We start from the raw sequence: 26,763 nt of genomic DNA on the forward strand, positions 1-26,763 counted from the left end.
AATTGCAGGTTCCCTACTGCTGCACAGCCAACCTCGACTTTATACTAAACAGACATCAGTAGACTGTATTGCTTCCAACCAGACATTTTCTACACCTATTCAGAGAGTGTGGATCCATTTCATTACATAATGCTTGCCAATCCTATCTTATGCCCATTCCTGTGTGAAATTAAAACATCTCCTTCGTAGCAGCCAGAGAGAGACATACACATGTTGCTATCAGACTCTATTTTATTCTGCCTCACCAGCACTTGTAATCCAATTCACACCAGAGCAGTTGAAATATGCCCTCTACTAACACATTTACTGAAGACTGAAAATGGAAATCTGACACATTGATCTCTCCTACTGCTATCTGCCAACAATGTTCTCCTTTGTAATAGCCTGCTCAGCCCCAAACTGAGGAAAAAGTTCAACTTAGAATGTCCTGCTTTTTGTCTTCTATACTAGAGAGGTGGTATTTGAGCAAGGACTGGGGTGTGACTGCACCATGAACATCCCCACCCTGTGGTGCCCGAGTAGATACTGTGGGGTGATGTAAACTACAATAAGGAGGACTTTGGGTGTAGTTATGGTTGCAGGGGGGCCAGGACAGCTAATCCTAGAGCATTAGCTACATTAATGCCTAGAGTAACATGTCAGGGGCTGGATGTACTTCCTCTGGGTCTAAAACATAAATCTTTGGGAACTTAAGAGTAATTCTCTTACTAAGATGCAGGATTGTCTTCTGAGCTAAAATACGCATCTAATTCATGAACTGCCAGGAATTTGATCTTCTATCTATCTGTCGATCAGTATGAGTCTACCTTGCCTAGAGATTCATTTGGCTATAAGTATACGCTTATGTCTGTGCAAAACATCATTATTGCCTTGTAATCCTATGTAAAAAGAAACAAAGAACCCTATAACTTCATTTGGACACTATGGAAAGTGTGTGAATACGATTTCATGCATCCACAAACCATATAAAAACACAAATATACAGGTAAATACGACTCCCTGTTCCCTGTAGCATAAGCTATGTCCATGTAAGGTAAATGGAAAGGATTCATACAAGTATCTTTTATTTATTCAACTTTACCCTAAAGTCAAAATAGACAAGTGCATAAAGTTTACACATTTGAGCAAAAATGAGTGACTTATTACTCCATTCTGTGACGTATTACTCCATTCTGTAAGGGGACCCTACTTGGCTGTCTACTCTGGACAGTTCCATCTTTCATATCTAATCAATGCACATTCACCATGACTCAAAATAACTATGGTCCATTATGTACCTTAGTAACTTTGTGTCAGATATCACAAAAATTGATCTACCAGTTTTATTTTAGGGGAAATCTCAATGGTTCTTCAGTATAATTGTTACTAAGCTCATACACCTCAGCAAACTTTACTTTTGCTGCAACCCTTCCCTGAAATTCTCGCCCAAATTCTGCCCCACTTTCTCCCAATCTCTCTGTCTTCCAAAGTTCCCTTAAAACACATTTCTTTAAAGCAGCTTACCCTCATTTATCTTAGCATAGCTTCATTATGCTGCTAAATGCAATACCCAATACTATATTGCTTACCTTGCCAACTTCTGATCTTGCCCACACATTGCGTCTCAACCCCTTCTCCTTTTAGATTGTAAGCTCTTTTGGACAAGGTTCTGTTTACCTCTTGTATAGGTTATTGGTAGTTTCCATATATTTACTGTATACACTGATTTATTGTATAGCGCTGCGGAATATGATGGTGTTTTATAAATATGTGTTAAGATAAGGAATATTGTTATTTTCAGCTTGGGTCAGTCAACGGGCGTTTTTTTTCAACATGACACTTTTTTGTGCGCCCATTGGAGTCTATCAACATTTTTTCTCAGCGAAAGCAAGTGAAAAATTTCACTCATAACTAGCAAGAAATAAATATGGATGTTGCTGTTATACTGAAGAGATGGTCTAGTTTACAGGTTAAGTGCCTGTAAGGTCTCAGATCCTGGGGACCTTGGATAGCAGTATAGGCTCACAGGAGCCTGAGCCATATTATACAGATGTGAAATAGATTGTTACTTGATAACTATTAAGAAACAATTATCACATGTAGCTGCATACTTTGTATACTCCAAGATGCAGCTTCTGGACTATTTAAATATGCCCATTATATTAGAAAAGCAATGACTTACAACACATGGATAATTTAAAAGGAAGAGTTGGAGGCTGCAATCTACCAGACATTCAGTGCATTCAGCTGAATCCATTAAAGTGCAAAGGAAAATGGAAGAATAGGCTTGCAGAACACCAGCCCCCTTGCTCATTATGTAAAAACAAATGTCAGCTATACATTTTTCACATTAACTATAGGTCTGCATGTGTATTATTTTTTTGCTATGCAATTACATTTACAAATCCTCATTAGAAATGTCTCAAACTGTTGTGTGAAAAAGAGGGCATTGCTGGCTGACACTGCAAATATAAATCAGTTGTGATTAGATGGAGGTGTCCAAAATGACCTTTGTGTGCTATACCATAGAGTTTAACAGAAGGAATATGAAAAGTTCCCCTTACAGAAGAACTTGTAAATTTGGAGATTAATCCTGACAGAGATCAGTGAGGACACAGCATGCCACTTCCTCCTCTGAGAATCATTTAATAAGCAGCTTAAACCTAAAGAAAGACGGATTTGAGCCCAGTCCTGTCAGAAACAACATCTAGAATAATGAGGCATTGTGTAAAGAATTGCCTATACATTACAGTCTTCCTCGTTCAAGTCTGCGGGTCTGCATCAGGGAGGCAAGAGAATATCATTTCAGTCAAGCATCTTTAAGTGCCTTTTCAGAATTTCAAGATTCATCCGTGAAATCCACTAGTTTAATAGAAGCCAAGTACCAAAAGTTAACTGAGAATTGGCTGCTGAGATATGTGTAAATATGAATGAACACACTTTGTCATGTTTAGCCATGGCATCTTCTCTAGTCTGTGGGTAAGGCATATAGAAACAAAGATAAATGGAGGTTACAAAAAGAATGAACAAAGTACAAATAGATTTCCCCTTGAGAAAGGCTATGCGCCGAAACGTTGGGGTAATTCTCATTCTTTGGGGTGTCTGCTTCCTTGTAGTTCTTGGTTTTCTGGTTACTAATTGGTGGTATGTATTTAAACACTGCTATTGATTTGATATGGTTTTGATGTACAATTACTGTATAGAGCATGTTGTCTGTATCGCTGTTCTGGGAGGGGAGTCACCGACTCTCTAATGTAAACTGTTCTAAATTGATACATTTAGGGCCAGATTTATCAAGGGTCGAAGTGAATTCGAGGGAATTTTCTAAGTAAAAAAATTCGAAAGTAATTTTTTGGATACTTCGACCATTGAATAGGATACTACGACTTCGAATTTACTTCGAATTGGATTCGAGGTAAAATAGTTAGAAAATTCGATAATCAAAGTATTGTCTCTTTGAAAAAACTTCGACTTCAATAGTTAGCCAAATTAAACCTGCCAAAGTGCTATGTTAGCCTATGGGGACCTTCTAATGCATTTTTCTACGTTTTTACACATCGAAGTAAAATCGTTCGATCGTACACTAAAATCGTTCAATCGAACGATTTTACTTTGATCATTTGATGGCCAAATTCTGTGAAAAATCCTTCGACTTTGATATTCAAGGTCAAAGTATTTTAATTCGATGGTCGAATTCTGAAGTATTTTTTACTTCGAAATTTGACCCTTGATAAATCTACCCCTTAGTTGATACAGTTCTTATCTTTGTCCCTGCTGAGTAGAATCTCTGAGTTTCATTAAGAACAGAGACACAAGCTCAGATTCGGCGCGGTTAGTCGGCCGGCGACAAATCTCCTCTTCTTCGACTTGCGACTAATCTCCTCGAACTGCCTTCCTTGTGAGGCAACTTCGAGCGACTTCAGAAAACAAAGTGCTCCGAGTGCCATCCCACCGGCAATTTTCATTCTAGCTGGCGGGAAGGCAGTTCGGGGAGATTAGTCACCCCGAAGAAAAGCGACAAATCTCCCTGAATCTGACATTGTCTATGCCCTAAAGGCAGCTGTTAGAATTGATACAATAGTTGCTAATACTCCAGAGATGCTGCTGAGAAATGTATCAACTAAATGTTGCAAAGTTGTAACAGTTTAGAGTCTGCATCTGAATTACTGAGCTGCCAGACTGAAATACCAGAGACACCAGGAACTTTTAACTCTAAACTTTGGATTTTGGAAAAATGGTAAAAAATAAAAAAAAATGGCAAGTAATTGAAAAAAAGTCTTTATTTATGGAGAACAATCTGAAAACAACTCAACTGAAAAAGTGTTTGAAAGGTGAACAACCCAATTAATGAATTCTCTATAAAGAGATTTTTTAACAATACCACCTGAGTTTGTATATAATTTATTTTGAGTGTGCAAGCCTCTACCAGTAAAATCTTGTCCAGCCCAAGCCTGGAATTGCATCTATTAAGTGTGTGTTTTACCTTTAAGTTAACTTTGTCATAGAATGGCTACTTCTAAGCCTTCATCTTTTCTTTTTTTTATAGTTTTTGAATTATTTGTCTTTTTCTTTCCAGCTTTCAAATGGGGGTCACTGATCCCATGTAAAAACAAATGCTCTGTTAAACTACAAATGTAGTTATTGCTACTTTTTATTACTCTTCTTTCTCGTCGTGCCCTCTTCTATTCATATTCCAGTTTCTTATTCAAATCAATGCAAGGTTGCTAGGATAATGTGGACCCCAGCAAACAGACTACTGAAATGGCAACCTGCAGAGCTGTTGAATAAAAAGCTAAATAACTCAAAAACCACAACTAAAAAATTAAAACCAGCGAGAATATCACTCTCTACATTATATTAAAAGTTAATATAAAGGTGGGCAACCTCTTTAAAACAACAGCACATTGTAAAAACACCCCAAAAATGTCTTGACTTCTGTAGGATCTTCTGTTGGATCTGGGTCCCCAGAGTAATATATGTCAAATATATGTCAAACTTCTACACTCCCTTTTATTTAAAATAAGGATATTGTAAAAACACAAAATATGTAAAGAAATGTAAAGCAACCGTTGTTATTTTTACAAGCACAACATACCAGCAACAAAGGAGTTGTATACGTTTTTTCTTTAATTGTTTGGAAAGAAGAGAACTGCTTGTAAAAAAAAAAAAGGCCAATAACAAATATATGCATGTGTTCATTTGGTTGCATCAGACAACCACATTTATATTGATTTTATCCACACAACAGCCTCTATATATTACAATATAATTAACAGGAACATAGATTTTGCAACATACACAGAAAATAAATTATTTTGGGTGTCATTTAAGGATAGAAGATTTTCCATTGAATCAATACAAGGCAACATGATGCGTAAAAACAGATTCATTAAAATAAAATAGAAGAAACACTAAAAAAAATTGCATTGATTGGATAGTTATGCTAATATTGTAACCTGACCTCAGCAGCATTTTGGCAGCATTAAGGGAAAACTAAAACTAAAATATGAACCGTTCATAAATAAGTCCCCCTTTTCAACCCTGCATCCTGATGTCCACACAGTTTGCTGTCATGGTCGTAAATATAAAACAAAATGGGAGACCTATTTACAGCATTAAATTACACAAATTTGCATTTTAACTCTGCCGTGTCCAGTTCTTCCATTTTGTTTTAAGGTGTTCAGTATGAAGTTGGGACACAGCATGAGAGGAACATACAGGGCAGCCTAATCTGCAAGGTTGTGTTCCTTGAAATAGAAAAATAAATGCAACAGTTAAAATCCTAAAATTACAACCTCAGTGGTCATTTTCTATTTTTTTGTCTTGACACTGTTTTACTTGGGCTTGGCCTTTAAAAAGCAGGTATGGTGCATTAAAGGAATATACACTAAATATATAACAACATGCTCTTCAGCTTTTACAATAGCAAAAAAAGTCCTTTGCTGTTCTGTCTAGGCAGGGGCCTGACATTTCTGCATCAATAAATTCAGCCTTTGCCATCTGTCCGGCCCCTGTCTATGCTTTATCATGAAAAAAGAAGAAGCAAATTGCATTGTTATACTGGTGACTGTCCTATTATCTGGAAACTCACTTTGTGTGCCAAATATTTATTTTAACACCACTCTAGTTGTATTTTAAAACTCTGTGAGCCTTACAATATAAGAAAACTATTGTCAGGGGACCTAAAAATAATCACCCATTGCACTAACTGGATTGAGTGGAGCCAAACAAATTATTTTTCGGGGTATTGTGAAAAAGTATATCATTATGACACGTTACACAGGGGCAGATTAAGGCCTGCAAACCCATTCTGTCCTGCCATCTCCCCGAAACCAGAGCTCCACCCTTGCCCCATGCCATTTGGGCCTGGATGACTGTTATTAGCAGACTACCTATATCTTTTTTATTTTGAAGAACACAAACCTACGGGACCGATTTATCACAGGTTGAGACATTAGATCTTAACCAATTAACCTGATATTTCACATTTCTCTTGTTTCATTAGCCTAAACATCGTGGGAGCTCAGAGGGAACAAGATACAGTCTATTTAATGGGTACGCTAATTATTTTATGAAAACATGGGTTGGGTGAGCACATCCATTCCATAGAAAGCTATTGGAAACCACACACAACTCAATGAGAATTTTCTTTAGATTCGTTGGATTAAAAAAAAGTTGAAGCAAGAAATAATCAAGAATGAAAAAAATGAGAAGCGTTACTCAAGCCTTCTCAGCAAGAAAGCTGCCCCGATTTTGATCTAAGTAAGACACTTATGTTTTATTAACACTGTCTCCATGAAAGCCTTTCCTTACAATAGTCATGCAGAGAGATTTTCTGTGCCATAATGATAATGCAGATCACTTTATAGAGCAAGGCTCTGTACAGTTAGTTACTGAAGCAGCAGGTACCAGATTAACCTGGTAAACATAACATTAAAAATTATCAATAGCCACACACGATTGAGATAAGTTAAGAACAATATAGATGAATCTCCAAATTGTGCCTCTTTAGTTAATGGGTAATTACAACCCCTTGCCGCTTCTGAGACGTAACTATCAGGGAAATGCTTGAAGATGTAGTTTACCAGCAGGGGTGTGCGGCAGGTTGGAGAAATATTTCATTGAAATAAAATACATGCAAACAACGGAAAAGAAAAGTTATGACACTAAAACAAAAATGTAATTTCATGAAACAAAAATCAGAACAATCCACTGGCCCCATATATCAGAATGTGCTTAAAGCGTCTCTAAACAATGATTTGTGCAGCTGCTTTTTCACTTTCCAGTTTGGCTGTATCTGCTGTATATAATGAATAAAAAAGAGCTGGGCTGTCATTTTCCAGCTATTTCTATTTATTGAGATAGCTTAATAAACATTCCTCGAGCCAGTGTTACTTCAAATAAATCAGTATGGCTGCTCCCACACACATAAACATTACAGTAAATAAAGCTAAGAAGCCACAAACCATATGTGTTTTTTTTATAGAATGTGAACCGTACTTGTAAATAGGGCATACCTTCCCTGTGACAAAGTGTAAACTTGCAATTTATGTTGTGAATACCCTAATATCTTACAGCTTATAAATGCTGAAACAAATTCTATGTTTGCATTACATAGTTGTTAAATACTTATTTTTTTAAATAAACCCAACAATATCCCAAGGTTGTGGCGGTTTCCATTTTCACTTCTTCACCTGAAATGTTCTGGAACGTGACACGGGCACGGATAAAAATGCAGCTTTCGGGTTCAATAAAATAAGCAGTAAGGTCTGGTTTAAAATAACCCAGTAACTTCTTTTTTACCTATACTGGTACATACTGTGTATATGTACATACAAGGACGAAGAGTTTATATGTAAAGTGCTTAGAAATTCAGCAGCTCAGGAATATTACGGTAAAGATCCAAAGACTGGGGGTTAGAGAAGGCCCCCTGGTGCAGAACTTCTTTTCCTGCAATGACCTGTTTTACAGCAACTTCAACTTTCTTCCCGCTGATGGTGTACTAAAAAGCAAAGGAAACGTAAGAAGTTTAGACAAGGCATGCCACATTCAATATCAATATCTAGGAAAAATATATTTCACATCTGGTATACCAGCAGCAGCTTGTGGGAGCCTTGATTTTGTACAGAGTGTGCACTAAAGAGAATCATTTGTGAAATATTCAGCTATGATTGGTTATCATTTCCTAGCACGGAATCATATTTACAGTGATTTATTTAATCCTGCGGGAACGGCAGAACACCCAAACGGACTGCAAGGCATATTTAAAATATATTGAAGACACCAAACGCACCAATATCCCCTCTTTTTAAAATTCAATCTAAAAGTAAAGTTACATATTAAAGACAGAAACAAAATTAGTTGTCAGGAGAGAAATGGAGAAGACAGAATGAAGATCAGTGTATGAATGTGGGCCGGGGTGGGAGTAATCACCTGGGACTTGCTAAGCCAATAAAGTGAAATAGGAAGTTATGAAAGAAGCAGAAATAAAGACATTTGCCATCCAACAGGCACATTAAAGCTGCCTTTCCAATGAATATCAGCCTGTGCACTTGTCTACCAAACTCTTACTTCTTTACATTAAATCTAGCGAGGCAGAATTATGCAAAATCCTGTTTTTCGGCTGCTTATGACTTATGGGCAAAAAGACTGATCATGATGACACTTGGCAGCTCCATAATCTTTCATGGTCGTGAATTTTCTTTTTGCCAAACTTCTAAAACATTTTGCTGCAGTCCTTTGTGATTTACTTCTAAAGGCATTAACACTTTCACATTTTACGAAAGTATGTAGTGTGGGACGTTAGTGGAGGATATTAAAAAAAAAAAAAAAATATATATATATATATATATATATATAGTTTACTGTAATTTATGTCTGTCAAGCCTTTACCTAGATCAGTGATCCCCAACCAGTAGCTCGTGAGCAACATGTTGCTCTCCAACCCCTTGGATGTTGCTCTCAGGGTCCTCAAAGAACATGATTATTTTTGAATTCCAAGCTTGAAAGCAAGTTTTAATTGCATAAAAACTAAGTATAGTGACAAGTAGAGCCTCTTGTACACTGCCACTCCACATAGGGGCTACCAAATAGCCCATCACATCCATTATTTGGCACCCCAAGGGACTTTTTCATGCTTGTGTTGCTCCCCAACTCCTTTTATTTCTGAATGTTGCTCACGGGTTCAAAAGGTTGGGGATCCCTGACCTAGATAGTTAATGGAATGTCATACTTCCACCATTGATGCAATGTCCTGTGTGCGACACAGGCACAGATCAGACACCTGAAATACTGGCCATGACTATCATAATTCACTGTGTCAGCTATAATAAAATCAATGGTGCACATTTACTCGCTCTAACACAGGGATCTCCAACCGTTGGTCTTTCAGCTAATGTAGACTACAGCTGCACACAGTACAGATTGCCCCATATTCATATTCTTTTAGAGCCTGAAAGAAAGAATTCAGCATGTTCATGTTCAATACTTACCGGAATGTCTTGTGTTTCTAAAATCAAGGCTGGAACGTGCCTGGCAGAAAGGGCAACACGGATGGCATCCTTTATCCTTTTCAGCAGGTCTTTGCTGAACTCAAAGCTGTCGGCCATTTTCAAGAATAGAATGACCCTCTCCTCGCCATCTTTGTTGTACTGTGGGACACACAGGCTGTCTGATACTTCCACAAAGGCTTCAACTGCAATAGGGATAAGAATGTTATAATATGCCCCAAAAATATGCTGTGGTCTATAGCCAGCACCCTGCTAACTGATCAAGAGGTCATGAGTAAGAACAGTTATCATTTTGCTATACGTATGTAACCAGCAACTTTCATATGTTCTATCACTTTAATACCTAGGGGGTTATTTATTAATGTTCAAGTTGTGTTTTTAACGAAAATTTGAGTTTTTAGGGCAAAATTCACATTTGAGTAAAAAAAAAATCAAATTTTTTGAGATTTATAATCCCAGATCCTGGAGATAGCTTGATTCCAAAAATACACATCTAAATCTTGTCAAGGTCATGTAGGAGCAGAGAGGTCCCTTGATCCATTTAAAGATTTTAATAGCTTTCATGATGTTTGCATTGTTTTAGAGAGTTTTGCCTGAAAAGAAGCGATTCAAGTCTTTTCCCATGGATAATTGGACCAACTTTTCGCAATTCGAACTTGCAGAATCAAATTTTTTCCATATGAGTTTTCGAGTTGTGAGTTCATTCGAGTACATTCAAGGTATAAAAAAACTCTAAACATTTGACCTTTGATAAATAACCCCCCTAAAATCTCCTTAGCGAGAACAGATTGTTGAAGGGTTGTGGGAGCTGTAGTAAACCCCCAGCTGGAAGCCTGCAAACTTTTTCTTGGTTTCATCCCAGTCGTCCTGCATTGTTTTTTTTTCTTGGGTTTTTTCAGTCTGCAGTTTCTCTTGGGTTTTTAACTCTGCAAGGCAGTCTTAGTTCTGGTTAAAAGGCACTGATCATCCTCTTTTTTTTAGCCCCGCTAGAAATGCGCGCTAATAGAGCTGCACTCCGGAAGGGGGATACAATAGTCTTTTTTCAAAAGCCTCACACCAGCATGTTATTATGAGCATAGCGCACATGCTCATAATAAGCAAGTCTCATACAATGATGTATTAGAATCAAATGATGTCACCTGCACCTGCCTAACACTAGCGGGACAATTTTGTAAAAAACAAACAATTGTATCCCCAAACCAGAGTGCAGGCTCTATTAGCCTGCACATCTGGTGGGGTACAAAAATGGTGACCAGTGTCCTTTAAGTGACATTTGCAGGAAAAGTGTGTGATCTGAATCTACTATAATAACCTAGTAATAGGCAGCCATTAAAGGAGAAGGAAAGGCTTTGTGCACTTGGGTTTGCCAAATGTTAGGCACCCCCAAGTGATGGATTGACTAACCTGAAACCGGGGTCCGACGCTCCTATCAGCAGAAAACTGCACCGGCCCGGGGTTATACCAGTGAGCAACACGGAGAGATCCTCTTTCGGCTTCTTCTTTCTTCAAATTTCCCGGGCAAATGCATGCGCAGTAGAATTAGATAGCCGATTTTTTAATTAAAGTTTGTTTTTTTGCGAGAAGGAAAGAGGAGGACGGAAGAGGATCGCTCTGTAGTGCTCACTGGTATAACCCCCGGGGCGGTGCAGTTTTCTGCTGATAGGAGCACCGGCCCTGAGTTTCAGGTAAGTCAATACAATCACTTGGGGGTGCCTAATATGTGGCACCCACAAGTGCATGAAGCCTTTCCTTCTCCTTTAAGATCTGATAGGGAAGACTAAGGCTAATATGGAAGAGTAAGGCTAATATGGAAGAGTATAGCTAATGCTACACACAGTGTTTTTATAAATTCCCCAGTAGCATAACCACCCCAATAATGCATTCGCATTGAAATGAATTGCATCGGTCATGCATTTCTTGTGCGAGTTAAATGCCAAACAAAACAGAGCACTGAGCTGAAAATACACCATTATATTACATGAGTATTGAGTGCAAACAAAATAGTAACTATCACACATTGCTGCAATACGCTGCCGTTTAAAGATGGCACAAGCAATTCAAAAGAAACTGTGGCACTGGACAAAAGCTTGAATCTGCTTCTGTTTATGCACCGGTGTAGTTTTGCGTCAAGTGAATTTTTTTTAAAACCCAGCGTATCTACTGAGCAGAAATAATAATATCTTTGCTTCTGTATCCAGTCAGCAGCTGAAAGCTGAAAATGTGTTTAATTAGCAAGTCCCAAAAGTGAAGTTGTGCAGTACAAACCCAGACTAAGCATTTGTCATTTCTCCCACTTAAAATTCTGCCAGGATTTTACTTAGAACCTCATTTATTACGTGTATGAAATTAACCCATTTAGTTCCAATGCACATTCTGCAGAAAAGACAGTCTCATGCAGAATTAACAAGGGATGTGACAAATCTGAAAAACCTTTTACCTATGTTGTAGATTTCTGAGCTTCCGAATCGCACCCCATTTGGATTCAGAGTTCCATCACTACAAAATAAATATATGATAAAATTAGCAAGTGGTACTAAAGAACGCCAGTCTCCCTGTGTGCCAGTCTATATTACCATTCAGCCTGTGGAGAATCTGGGGTTTATTTACTAATCCTTTGTGCAGTAACTGATAGCAACCATTCAGATATTTGCTTTCAGAATTCTACCTGCAACAGATCAAACCTAATTTGCTATTGGTTACTGCATTAAGGCAGTTTTTCCCAGTGAATAAATATATCCTTATTTTTAAACATTCATTTTACAGTTTCTTAAAACATATGGCATATCTACTGATTCCTTTAGGACTTTTAGGTGATTTTAATTAGCCAATAGATTCCAGTGGTAAGAACATTTATTTTAAAGGGGTGGTTCATTTTCAACTTTTAGTATGTTAGCGAATGGCAAATTCTTTGCAAATATTTAATTGGTCTTTATATTTTTTCTTTATTTACCTTCTTCTTCTTACTCTTTCAAGCTTTCAAATGTGTATCGCTAACCTTGGCCCATAAACTATTTCGTTGTGAGGCAACTATATTATTTTTATTGGCCTTCTCCTATTCATATTACAATCTTCCATAGGTGTACGTGACACCTATGAAACTGCATCAGATGCCTACTGACTCCTGCCCTAGATGTGGTAAAGCCTCAGCTGATTTTTTCACATGATTTGGTCCTGTCCCCAATCTTACAGATTTTGGTCCAAGTAATAGAATTTCTGGCAAACAACCTGGCCTTTCCCAAAGTGATTGCTCCATCAGCATGCCTCCTGGGCGTTCTGGATGGCCTAATCACGCTGAAATACTCCAGACTACTATTTATACTACTACTTTTCTATGCCAAGAAAACTTTAGCTATGTATTGGAAGGGCACCACACCTCCTACACTGAAGGCCTGGAAGCAACTGGTCAACAAAGTGATCCCATTGTATAAACATATGAAAATAGAGGATCTCACTCCAAATAAGGACTTGATAAGGACTGAGGACCCTGGTGTAACCTTGACAGTCTAGCTAACCATATAGGGGAACAACCTTGTGAACAGCTGCTTTACTACCTAAGGGTAAAGTCACACTGGGACATTCGGGGAGATTTAGTCGCCTGTCGACTAATCGCCTCTTTTTTAGATTCTTTGAATCCCTCACAACTGATAGAATACCAGATCACCTGATAGTAGTATAACAGTAGGGTGCTCCATATTAATAGCATCATTGTTCTATATTTAGGGTAAGGTCACACTGGGAGATTCGGGGGGAGATTTAGTCGCAACTAATCTCCCTGAACTGCTTCCCAATGTCTTCCACCTGCTAGAATGTAAAAACTCCTGCGGCATGGCACTCACGGCGCTTCGTTTTCCAAAGTCGTCTGAAGTTTCCTTGTGAGGCAAGTGAGGCGAGTGCCATGCCGCAGTTGTTTCTAGCAGGTGGAAGACAGGGGGAAGCGGTTTGGGGAGATTAGTCGCGACTAAATGTCCCCGAATCTCCCAGTGTGACCTTACCCTAAATATAGAACAATGATGCTGTTAATATGGAGCACCCTACTGTTATACTACTATCAGGTGATCTGGTATTCTATCAGTTGTAAAGGATTCAAAACAGAGCTATATAATCTGTCCAACTGCACATGTGATCCAGAAACTTTCAATTCTCTTTCTTCAGTTGCATTGAATTTTTTCTTTCTTTTTCCCTTAATTGTTGTTCTTTATTGTTTGTTTGGAAAATAAAAAAACATTACCTTAAACAAAAACTAAAATGTGTTACAATGCCAAAGACAATACAAGCCTTGGTAGAGCCATATTGTATATCTATAACGGTATCTACTTCACGGGTAATATTTCCGCTAAGGTTGTGAAAATGAATGGTGTGCCACACACTTACCTTCGTCCCAACATGACAATCCCTCCAGTATTTGGGTTTATTTTGCAGTAGTCTCCATGGGCCCAAACTCCTAAAAATGGAAGTAGCAGGATTTTTCAGAAAATTGTCACATTTCAATCTTGATATCAGTAACATAAATAATAACTCATGCCACTGCAGTATCAGTAGTGGGGCTTATTTATATTTTTGGCACAGCGTGCATTTGTTCCCCCTCAGTAATTTAAGGACAACTAACTAAAAATTGTCCACAACTGTGGCCAGGTTTCTATTCTCTTCATAGAGCACATTCCACTGAATGGGTCACTGTAACTAGATACCATTAGCGATTACTGGGAGCCCTTTATACTGCAACCAGTGAAACATTGGTCTTGTAAGGAACATGAGGTTGCAGCCTACACCTAATGGAATGCTGGGCAAAGGAATGCTTTGTGGGACAACAAAACAAGCCAGTATGTAGTTTGCACTTGTATTGCAAGCTAATTGGGTAATAGCATGTAGGGTACATTTGTTGGTCCCTACAATGATTGCATGGAGTTGATGTAAGCTTCCTGCTTGCACACCAGCTCTTAACAAGGCAATTATTGCCCCCTCAAATTTGAAATCCAACCTTGGTAGACACACAAGACATATCCAATGATTAAAAACAACAGGCTACTGCACATGCATGCACCATGGGGGATCTCTGTGGCTGTGGTGCTATAGCAAGTGCTATAGCAAGCAAATGAATGCTACGAACACCAGTGCATAAGTTGAGGCACACACTAGGATCCCAGTGGAGATAGTGTACTAGTAAAAGAATAAACTACCTCTAAAAACTTCCCTTTGGCTAAAAGTTATTTAAGGCTTTAGGTTTCTAGGAAGGGTTTAACGCTGCAGTACAATGTAATGCTCGCAACACCAGCATCAAATGCTTCAATAAACATTGCGTTGTCCCAAATGAGTACCTGGAAATTTTGAAAAATAGGCTTTCTGGTATTTGCTGCCATTTTCATCATTCCAGAAATGTGTGGGCTGAGATGGTAATGGTTTTAAACACACCAGCTCCCCACTTTCCCCCAACACAGCTTCTCCTGGGGAAGATAGAAAGAATATTAGCGGCAGCACATTGCATGCATCTGCATAATGACATGATAATAACACAATCAGTGAGTAAAAATATACAGGGGTTATAAATAAGGAATAAATCTATCCATAAAGGTGAAATTCACTGAAGGCTTAGGCATAAGAGTATATTGCTGTACTGACATTCACAGAAACCCCCTCTCGCATGAAGGTGAGGAAGCCACGAGGTCACGTTTAGGCACACTTTCTGACAATCTGACTAGTGCAAGATCTGCATTTATTTTCAAATCAAATTATTCTGTTGTAGTGTTTACCAACCATATAGAAATATACATTTGGAAGAGAGGAAAGTAAATGTTGTGTTTAATAGGTAATTACACAGCTCCACCTGCTGGCTTTCTGTAGACCATATGTATGATATGCTTATATATAGGCCACTAATGTTCTCTGCCCTCTAAACCAACGTTTTAGGTTTTTTTACATTTTGGGTATAGCATCCCCAGTTTCTTAGGTTTGACATTTGTTCATAACCTTCCCTTAACCTATATTAAAGTTACAGATATAAGAACATGTTCTTGTATCAGTCACTGAGCTTTGCTTAAACATCTGAATTGGAAAATAAGGGTTCACCCCAAATCTCTAACTGGTCTACAGGTTGGGCACCCAAAGGACCAAGGGAGCCAATCCTACACTTTGGAAACCACTGATCCAACCTGTGCACTTGCACACATACAACTGTCAAGTACAAAAATCTGTTGCCTGCGCACAAAGTATTTACTTGGACCCACCCACCATACAACCAATATTTTAGGCACAAGGATTACACAAGATTATAAGATTCTATACCTCGAATCTTAACTCAAATGGTTTGTAATTTAAAAAAAAACTTGAATTGAAAAATTGAAATCAGCGAGTTCAGGGTTAACAACCCGAAAACTTAAATTGATCGAGTTTCCAGCGGGAAAAAAACTTGTATCTCTCAAATGGATCAAGTAGTTCATGTGAAAGATGCGTTATGTCTAAAAAATATCAAACACCATGGGGGCGAATGTGACGGTGTAGACTGGAGATTCTCTAGGACAAACAATGGAATGAAACATCTGCACCTTTCTCTCCTAATATTATGCTAAGGAACTAAAGATATATTATATATATATATATATATATATATATATATATATATATATATATATATATATATATATATATATATATATATATATATATATATATATATATATATATATTGATGTCAGCCACTTGAGCTTGAGCCTGCATTACAGAGAAAGTTTAAACCAGAACTTAATAGTTTATGATGCCACAGCAATATAGATGCCCACACTTCTCACCTCTCTTTCTTTTAGTGGTTTAAACACAGAGCAGAACAGACACTTTTAAATAAAATATCTGGCAGAGTAAATTAATCTCCTGTTCTCTAAACAGTGAGTACGCAAGTCCACTTTTTTTTTTTTTAATTCCAATGTGTTTGTTTGCTATGCAAATTACATGGCGTCTGAATATCTAATTCACAGTTTGCAGGTACTGAACGAGATAGTTAAGTGTGACCTATTTAATTAAGAGTATTCATAGCAATTCTTGTTACACCTTCAAATGAAGTGAATTGCATGGTGAAACTAATATTAACCCTTCTACTGAGTAAGCTACAAATTAGTTTCCCCTTCTAAAACTCCAACTTCTAAAGATCAAGAGGCAAGATAATTATCTATGTAATCACACAGTGCTGCATTATCTTAAATGTTTAATATCTCTAATGTAATATCTCTAATTTAAATGTCCTGAATCCCTTTGTTCCAAATGTCTCAACTACTCTAAATGGCAGCAACTATTGCCTTCCTTTTTGTATCCATCCTCTTGAAATGTAAGCTCTACACACAAGAACCTCCTTCCCACTGTGCCTCTTAACATGTGACATTAAATATTTGCAACTGTTTATTTTGTATTTTGGCATTTGTTCCCCTAGCCTTTAAAGAAACACATTTATATATGTGACACAAATCCAACCCCATACCTCCCAACATTTGAAAATCAGAAAGAGGGACAAACATTTTTGCTGCATGTAACGCACTGAACATTTTTGACCAAGCCCATTTTGTGGACATACCACTTATATACCATGTCCATTTTACCAAATTTAGCATGTAATTGAAAGTTTAAACACATTTCTGGGGAGTTTATGGCCATGTTTTATGTGTTTTTACAGTTTTGCTAATAAAGCTGAATTGACCTTTAAGCTGTAAGTCTCTGTTCTCCCAAGAGACCTGCTTATCTTAAATAGTTACAATTGTATCTTTGCTTATCATAAATTGTTAAATATGTATCTAAGTGCAGCAGGCACTGAGTATTCTGGGTTCTCTGCCAAAAATATTTTTGTTTAATTAAGTATTTGAAACTTTGTATCTTTTTCTGGCATCAGTGCAGGAGATCAAATATATATATTTTTTTTTAATGTCCTGAAAAGGCCCAGTAGGAACCCAAGACTTAGACCTACAGAAAATGTGATATTCTTCACACAATACATTCATTATGTAACCAATACACAAAGTTTATAATTGTTAATTTTTCTAAAATTATCCATTTGACTTCCATATTTATCCCAATTACCTTCTTCACTCCAGGCTTCAATAGCCATGGCAAGGTGTCTGGCCTGTATTTCTCCCTTGTACACTGGAACAGAGACATTCTGACCCATGAAACAGGAAATGATGTCGGTGCCACCTAGAAGAGGGAAGGCATAATGTGTCTTTAATAATTCAGCTATTATAAAATAAGAAAAGTTCCTGTGAGGCAATGGAACTGATTTTTCCAATAGAGCTGTTATACTGACCAGGGCAAATATTTAAAGAAACCAGATTTCTCCTTTCTGATTGATTATAATGGTCTTTTGATTGGTGAAAATTGCACCATGCATTTACCAATTGCAACAAATGTTCATAAATTTGCCTCTTTATGTTAGAGACACATGGAAAGATACACACAAAACAGAGTTTAGCCATTACAATCATATTATCAGAATAGAGAATTTTACATCAGCGGTCAGCTGCAGCCTCATCATACTCTGGGTATATCACGCCCTACTTTTATTGTGCAAAAAAACACTTGATGCACATATTCATTAAACAGAATCGGTTTAGATCAATCAGTCCCAAAAGAGATATTAGAGATACTGTATGTAGGCAAGACACTCTGGGTTCTTTTATTGCAGTGCAGAAATTGGAAACAGTATTTGTTTCTGGTTTTGCCATTTTTGCAGTAAGATCAGTTTTAAACAGTTTAATTCAACAATTTTATTTATCTGAATACGTTTATTTTAGAATTTTCTCACTCTAAAGGTGGCCATACATAGGTAGATTTAAGCTGCATATTTGGTTCCTTTAGCCCGATTTGGCAGCTAATCTGCCAGTGTATGGGGCCCTCCGACAGGCTTCCCAGACAGACATCTCCAGCGCGCAGGTTTGATTTTCCCGCCTGATCGAGGACCACATCAGCTAGTTGATGCAGTACTTCTCCCATCGGCTGTTATGCCTGTTATTGTAATCCTATTATTTGACAATCCGAATGATCAGATTAGCCTAATATCTCCCAACTTTTGGTATGTATAACAGGGAAAGATCAACTATTTTGGTGACCGTGCCAAATGAGCGGATCTTTTAGTGTATGGCCAGCTTAAGCAATAAAAATGTTGTTAATATACGCAGGAACAAAGCATAATATTGTGTACATTAATACTGTACTTCAATGCAAGAAACATTATTGTCACTTTTTATGCTTGTTCTATTTACTTTTTGGCAAACAATGTTGCTTTAGGGCAATGGTTCTAGACAGACACTCGGGGGGCTTATTTAGAAATATAAATGCTATATTCACAAGCATAGTGGCCAACAGAAACCAATCAGGAATTCATTTTAAATAATCTTTTAAAAAATTAAAGCGATATCATGATTATTCCTGGCAACTGCACATGTGCAATGTAGAAACTATTTTACTATTATACTAAATTAATCCGTATGCAGCCAAAAAACACTTGTGTGCAAAAAAAAACAACTGCACCAGAGCTAACATCCCTTTCATCATACTCTGTGGAGAGCAGCACAGGCTGTTTCAGGAGTTTCTTCACCCGTTTATTAAACATCCTTGTCTGACATTAGCTTTATGTTATGTAATAGCAGTCATTTCCAAATCATGACTTCCCAGTCAGTGTTGGGCGACTCCATGAAGCTAACACCATTCAATTGTTGGAAAAGACTGGGTGGCACACAGCTACTGAGTGATTTTGTAAGGGTTAGAACAGTGGCCAAACAAACTCACCAGAGATGGATCCCAGCAGGACATTGCTCTTTATATGCTGATACACATAATCATAGCTCTGGGGTTTTAGAGGTGATCCTGTTGACAGTATTGTATGAAGAGTCTGCAAACTGTGTGTATTACCTTGAGACAGAGAAGGGAGAGATCTCTAAACATTTGCTTTATGCCACACGCACACACAGTTGTTATTATGCAGGGAGAATGCTTTACTGTCTTTTTTCAATTTCCCATTTCATGTGCTGGTATTTTGGAACACCTGAGCTACTGTATGTTAAGCAAATACCTCCCACTAATATCACATCCAAATCTAATCTACAGAGCTCTGCTGTCTTCTACCAGCCTGATCATATTGTCAGATGTATGCTGTCAGCCTGCTGTCAGTGAAAGCAACAATTCACAAACGTCAAACAGTTTAGCCATCCATGCAGTTGGCCAAACCACACCAAAAGGTTTGGATTGACAACCCAAACATTGGAGGCTAATCATTCAAAAACAATACAAAATTAAAATAAAGACTACTTGAAAAGTTACTTAGAATAAATCCATCAATAGCATACTAAATGCTAAGTACAACTCCCAGAACGCAACTTAAAGGGTCAGACACATTTATATTATACATGCCCTAAAGTTGGTCATTCATGTGAAGATTGACTCATTTGAGTTCAAAACCAAACTTTTCTTTCACTGAGGTTGATCCAATAATTTGCTCACCCAGCCAACAGATAAAATCACTTACTGTGTAGACATGTTGTCTTTAGCCAACAGGGCTGTCTGACCATCTTAACCAGGATTTGATGAAATTCTGCTCAGGAAGCACATTAATCTGAGTGTATAAGCAGGTCAGTGGGCTGCATGCTCCAAACACAGTGGCAGTCAGAAGCCAATATGTGTTCCAGTTTGAAAACCTTTACTCCCAAATAAAAAATCTAATGCTTTTTAATTTATTGCAATTACATTGTCACTCTGCAGCCATGGAGAGAAACCTTTCCTTGGAATAGCAACAATTGTTTTCTTGATCCATTAACACCTTCTAACCTTGTCCCATAGTATAAAATCATCTCATGCTCAAGCCTTTCTGCATTACTGTTTGTTTTATCCTTTCAGCACTTCATATTTTGCTGAGCTGCAGTCACATTCCCCCACGCACATACTACAATGAAACAACCACATGTGGATCCTCCACACCATTCAATACAGTTAGTACAAAACTTGCACAACACACAGACAAGAAGAAATGGCAAGCTAAAACATTTTCAGACTAACTGAGGCATGACACCAGTGCCTTACACGGCTTGAGGCCTTTGTCTTCCAATACAGTGAGCCACTTGGCACCGGTTCCTAGGATGGTTATCCTGCAAATACAAAGAAAATGCCAAAGTGTAAAAGCAAAATCAGAATCTTGGAGAAGTCACTGATTCTGAGACACAAGCAAGTTTATAAAATGGAATAAATATTAAGAATTAAGCACCCTTTTCTAAGATACAGTAAGCATATTAGATGTCATAGAGGGCATTTCATGACAAGGTCAACAATGAGAACTTTTTTTTTTCTTTTGAGTCATGTGACCTCAATAAGCACAGATTATAACTGATATCATCAATAAACCATTACTATAACACTACTATCATGGAATACTTACTGAAACATATATTATTATTAATACATTATTTATTTACCATTAACTCAACATTTCATTATTGTTATTCAGTGATGTAACTATCTATCAGCAGACCTTGCAATTGGTTGGGGGCACCCTCCCTCTTGCCTACACCCATGATTTCAGATCCATTCACTAGAGGGAAAATGAGGGTGGAGGTCATGATAACATGACCTATAAAGTAGCCCCTAGTTGAAGGGGAGCAGGGAAGAGACTTTACACCACTGTTATTATTTGAAAAAAACTGTGAATGCCACCCTCACTTTGTTGTTGAACCTCACTGAAACAGAAGGAATTCAAAAAATGCATTTCGTGTTGCACAAATAGGATCTAACTAAACTGAAGGAATTAACTGTCTGAAACTTGCAAATTGTACCCTGAAGGGACCATTGCCCCATATTATGAAAATATTGTTTTTACATTTAAAGTTTGGTTTTTGGCAACAAATGGCCGTTTTTCATGTGAGAAAGGTTTTCATTGTGTAGCTGAAAGGCATTTTACCCCTGTATAAGGGTAGTGGCACACTCAGTGACATGGCCATTTTGTCACTAGAAACTTTAGTTACTAGCTTTTCTGGGGAGACAAAATGCACGGAATCATTTACCATTCATCTCTATATCAATTGCCTGGACCTGGCAGGTGAAGCAGTTGTAGTTTAAAAAATTTGAAATCTGTGTTTTTCAGTGAACTGTTCCATGCAATTAACATTGAGATGAATAGGAAGCAATTCCTGGCCTTTTGTGCCTTATTAGTACAATTACTAAAGGCTTGAATTATGCCAGCATTTTTATTCTCATTAAGTTGAAATGGGTAATAACACTGGTGAATTAACATCATAAAGCAATGTATGTGGGATATTAGCATAGAGGATATGATGTAGATGAGAATGAAATGCTTCCTATTTCTTTATAATTGTTGTTCCACACACTGGACCTAAGAAAATACACCTTTGTGCTCTTGATAAATTGGCATATTTTAAAAGTTTTATAGTGGTGTATTTACAACCTTGGATTTACAGTACAATTTCAACTTAAATGACTTTACCCCCCATGGTTACACAGCAGTTTTATATATAAACTATATTAGGGATCTGGAGCAAACATGAAAATATTACCAGAGCAAGATAACAGCACGTTTTACATTTATATACAGGTTTGGGACCTGTTATCTATAAGGCTCGGGACCTGGTAGTTTTCTGGATAATAGATTTTTTCTGTAATTTGGATCTTCCTACCTTAAGTCGACTAGAAAATCATGTAAACATGAAATAAACCCAATTGGCTGGTTTTGCTTCCAATAAGGATTAATTATATCTTAGTTTGGATCAAGTACAAGGTACTGTTTTATTATTACAGAGAGAAAGGAAATTATTTTTAAAAATGTGAATTATTTGATTAAAATTGAATCTATGGGAGATGGCCTTCCTGTAATGTAGAGCTTTCTGGATAACGTGTTTCCAGATAATGGATCCCATACCTTTATTATTAACATGTATTTATAGACCACCAACATATTGCGCAGCCCTGTGTATATACATTATAATACATATAATTAAAAGAAGGACCCTAAGAAAACAGTGTGCACGCTTCTGAGAGAGCAGCCCGCCAGTACGTCCCTGTATATATATATATATATATATATATATATATATATATATATATATATATATATATATATATATATATAAGGTTCTGCAAGCCAGCACAGCTCGTCACATGGTCGATTTTGCCAGGGTGCAAAAAGCCCAATAAGTAGAGATATAGCAACGGATGAAGCTTGCACTCACAGGTCTTAAAAGAAATGTTCGTGTTTATTGGATCAAAAAACAATTAACGTTTCAGCTAGCACTCTAGCCTTTCTCAAAGTGAGAAAGGCTAGAGCGCTAGACGAAACGTTAATTGTTTTTTGATCCAATAAACACTTGAAAATGTATTTTAAGACCTGTGAGTGCAAGCTTCATCCGTTGCTATATCTCTACTTATTGGGCTTTTTGCACCCTGGCAAAATCGACCATGTGACGAGCTGTGCTCTGTGAGAGATTTGTTCACAAGGATCCGCACACCAATATTTTTCATCAAAATAAGTGTTTTATTCGGTACATAGATCCATAGGATATATATATATATATACACACACAAGACCTTTTCCTTTTTTTGGTGTTCATTGTCTTTTAAACATCACTTTCATTAAATCTTTCCTTTTAAGGTGAGGTTTATAATAAGGAACATGTTGATATCTTTAATGATAGGTAAAGAAAAGGGCTGTACTGCAAATTAACTGGTTATCTGTAGCCCAATGTCCTTATCTATGATGGTTAGGGCTATGGTAGACTTGTAATTTAGATTAACCGCAATTCACCTGAATGTGTAGCACTCTGGGTTATTCAGCACCTGCTAATTATATGTGCTTTTAAAAAGTATGAGTAGCAGTGTTTTTATTGTTCCAATCAATATGCTGTGTGTGCCATAGCCCTTAATGTTACACAGCCATTGTAAACTGGCAGTATTCGGGGCTAAACATACTCTGTAATGCAAAACCGCCTACCAATAGATAGGCAACCTGGAAGAAGTCAGAGAGAGAGGATGTTGCCTGGATGCTGTATGTGTCACTACCAGCAAATCTATGGCTTCAACTGCAAAAGTTGTATCTGCAGTAATCAATATTAAAAGGTTCCTGATTTATCAACATGAGTGGACTATGTAGCTGGAGATCTCAAAGGCTTCATTTGCCTGCTGTCTAATACACAGCCGGGATGGCTCTATTTATCTCACAGACATGGAGAGAGTTCTGCTGTGACTTATGCTGATTCTCTCTCAAGGCAGACAGGAGACAAAAAAAGAAGACATATGATATTTAGCTGAAGATGGAAAATTCAAATAGTTCTGTGAAACCGCGGGGAGGCTGACTCTGGGGAAACATGACAAGAACTTTATCTATGAAATGAAGTAGAATGAACCATACTTCTTGTCAGTGGGTATTCTGTGGTTAATGGCAGGATTAAAAAAAAAAACAAAATACCAGCAACTTTATTTGTGTCTGTGTAAATACAGTATGTGATGCAAACAGTGTAACAAGAGCATCTACTGCGTTTTTTTTTCTGGGCAGGGGTTGGACATTATGGCAAGTTCTGCTGGGAGGCATCTCCTGACATTTCTCTGCTCTATCACCCTACCGATGCTCTCTTATCTTTTTAATGGATAATCTTTGGTTTAGACCCCTTAAATGAGACATACATTGCTCAATAATAAGAGAGCATTAATTACTAAACAAATGTCTGCAGCTATGACTTACCCTAAACTGTCCACGAGATCCCATAGCACATTCAGGCTTGGAACAAGTGGGGACCCGTCATACAGCACCAAGGATGCTCCAGTTGCCAATGAAGTGATCAGCCAGTTCCACATCATCCACCCAGCCTGTTGCAGATAATCAATGAGAAATATGTCAATTACCGAATTCCAGTGTCGGACAGGTATGCCAGGGGCCCACCAGATAAACTTAGGCTGAGGGCCCACTTTCCAAACTATTATACCTCCACTCCTCATTCAACCACTTTATTCTACTTGTCTCTTTTCTCTACATACTATGCTCTTTTCTTCCATTATTAAACCTCTTTGTTCCTATAAAGAAATAGGGAATGACCATGAAATAGGCTAAATGGTTAGAAGCAAGAGGCCACTGACACCTGGGCCCACCGGGAGTTTTCCTGGTATCCCAGTGGGCCAGTCCGACACTGCCGAATTCCCAAAATATTACACACCTGGCTTTACAGCTGCATTCCTTCCAGCAGGTTTCTAACCTGACTAATGCAGGTAAATAAATTACAATTATTACAAAAATAATAATGATTTAAACTCTTTATTCACATAATCTAAAATTTGCCCCTAGCTGTTTCAAGGGAAGGTTACAACCCCCAAAGCAGTCTGCAGTTTACTCCATAATGGCCATCAGGTTAGTCACTAGATCAAGCTACTTTATAATGCAGAATTATAAGGAGTACAGATTAGCTAGTCGTAATTATTTTAATCTTCCTTAAAAAGTGGTCTAATAATAATACAGGTATGGGACCTATTATCCAGAATGCTCGGGACCTGGGGTTTACGAATAACGGATCATTCTGAAATTTAGATCGTCCTACCTTAAGTCTACTAGAAAATAATGTAACCATTGAATAAACACAATAGGCTCCTTTTGTTTTCAATAAAGATTAATTATATCTTGGTTTGGATCAAGTATAAGGTACTGTTTTATTGTTACAGAGAAAAAGGCAATCATTTATTATTTGAATAAAATGGAGTCTATGGGAGATGGCCTTTCCGTAATTCGGCGCTTTCTGGATAACAGGTTTCCGGATAACAGAACCCATACCTGTAATACTATTTTATAATCAAAGAAGGCCAAATAGAGTGCTGATTGCCTGCAGTTGTTTGTCATATCCCAGAGTAGTAGTTCCCAAACAGTAACAGGGGTGGCTCATTCTATTGGGGAGAATGGGCATTTGCTCTGCTAGATACACCTAAAAGCCCATAGTTAGTTAGGGCAAGATTTGGGGTGAATATGTATTAGTTGTACTAGACATTTTTGAAACTACAGCTGAATGAAGGATACACCAATATTTCAAAGGAATTACCGTTGTATAGTACATAATAACATCGCTACTGGTGGTATTGCCGTGTAAAATATGCTCCGTTAAGTGCTTGATGAGGGTTCCCTGAAAACAAAGAAATATTATTCAAAAAGATGACAAAAACTCAAAATAACAAAAAGTTTACCATTTTTCGTTACGCAACAACATAGAGCCAATGTCTGTTTGAAAAGCTGCATTTATCAGCAATAAGAATAGATGGCATTACAATGCATAGCCAATTGTCGGGTGCTTATATGAAATTATTAGTGATGAGCAAAATGTAAATTTTGCCGCAAAATTGACGCCCATAGACTCTAATCAGTCACACGTCCAAAATTTGTCATGCGTCAAAAATTTGTTGAGTAATTTCTCACACATAAAAAAAAACGCAAACTTATTTTTGGGAAACGGATCAGATTCGCCCATCGCTAGAAATGATCAGATAGAAAATGGCATGGCTTTTATATTAGTTTTTCTCAAGTAAACAAATATAAGAATAGGGATGTACCGAATCCACTATTTTGGATTCGGCCGAACCCCGAATCCTTTGCGAAAGATTCGCCGAATACCCAGTGTCGGACTGGGACACCTGGGGCCCACCCAAAAACCTTTGACCCGGGGCCCACCAATTAACCTTAGACCAGGGGCCCACTCTTAATACTATTTTTCTTCCTCTCCTCATTCAACCTCTATTCTACTAGTCTCTTTTCTTTACATACTATACTCTTTGTTCTCATAGAAATAGGGAATGGCCATGAAATAGGCTAAATGTTTAGCAGCATGAGGGTCCACTGACACCTGGGCCCACCGGGAGTTTTCCTGGTATCCTGGTGGGCCAGTCCGACACTGCGAATACGAACCGAATCCTAATTTAATATGCAAATTAGGGGTGGGAAGTGGAAAACATTTTTTCCTTCCTTGTTTTGTGACAAAAAGTCACACAACTTTCCGTCCGAATCTGAATCCTGCTGAAAAAGCCCGAATCCTGGCCGAATCCCAAACTGAATCCTGGATACGGTGCATCCCTATATAAGGACCATGGGCTTTATTGATAGTCAACCTGGAATGACAATGGCTGCCAACCTAGATATTCCTCTCATGAGTATGCTCCCTGGGCCCTGAAAAACCCGTTCAGCACAGACCACCTAGCTCTGGAAGAGTTAATTCCAGATCTAAGGAGCAAGTTGCGTATGACTGTGAGAAACGTTGCAATTCTAAGTGCGATATCACAG

General features: G+C 37.8%; 1 protein-coding gene across 1 annotated transcript in view; it reads right to left on the reverse strand.

Moving 5' to 3' along the window:
- Window positions 1-5,088: 5,088 nt before the first annotated feature.
- Window positions 5,089-26,763, reverse strand: part of aacs.L (acetoacetyl-CoA synthetase L homeolog) — a 45,804-nt gene continuing 24,129 nt past the window's right edge. The window contains exons 9-18 of the mRNA XM_018262501.2: window positions 25,535-25,615; window positions 24,196-24,320; window positions 20,535-20,599; window positions 19,248-19,370; window positions 17,544-17,657; window positions 14,804-14,929; window positions 13,860-13,929; window positions 11,926-11,984; window positions 9,471-9,673; window positions 5,089-7,981 (exon numbers count right to left, since the gene is read on the reverse strand). Coding sequence (XP_018117990.1) covers window positions 7,844-7,981; window positions 9,471-9,673; window positions 11,926-11,984; window positions 13,860-13,929; window positions 14,804-14,929; window positions 17,544-17,657; window positions 19,248-19,370; window positions 20,535-20,599; window positions 24,196-24,320; window positions 25,535-25,615 — 1,104 coding nt within the window. The 3' untranslated portion in view covers window positions 5,089-7,843. The remainder of the gene's footprint in view (window positions 7,982-9,470; window positions 9,674-11,925; window positions 11,985-13,859; window positions 13,930-14,803; window positions 14,930-17,543; window positions 17,658-19,247; window positions 19,371-20,534; window positions 20,600-24,195; window positions 24,321-25,534; window positions 25,616-26,763) is intronic.

This window comes from Xenopus laevis, chromosome 1L (assembly GCF_017654675.1).
Source record: "Xenopus laevis strain J_2021 chromosome 1L, Xenopus_laevis_v10.1, whole genome shotgun sequence".
Classification (NCBI taxonomy): domain Eukaryota; kingdom Metazoa; phylum Chordata; class Amphibia; order Anura; family Pipidae; genus Xenopus; species Xenopus laevis.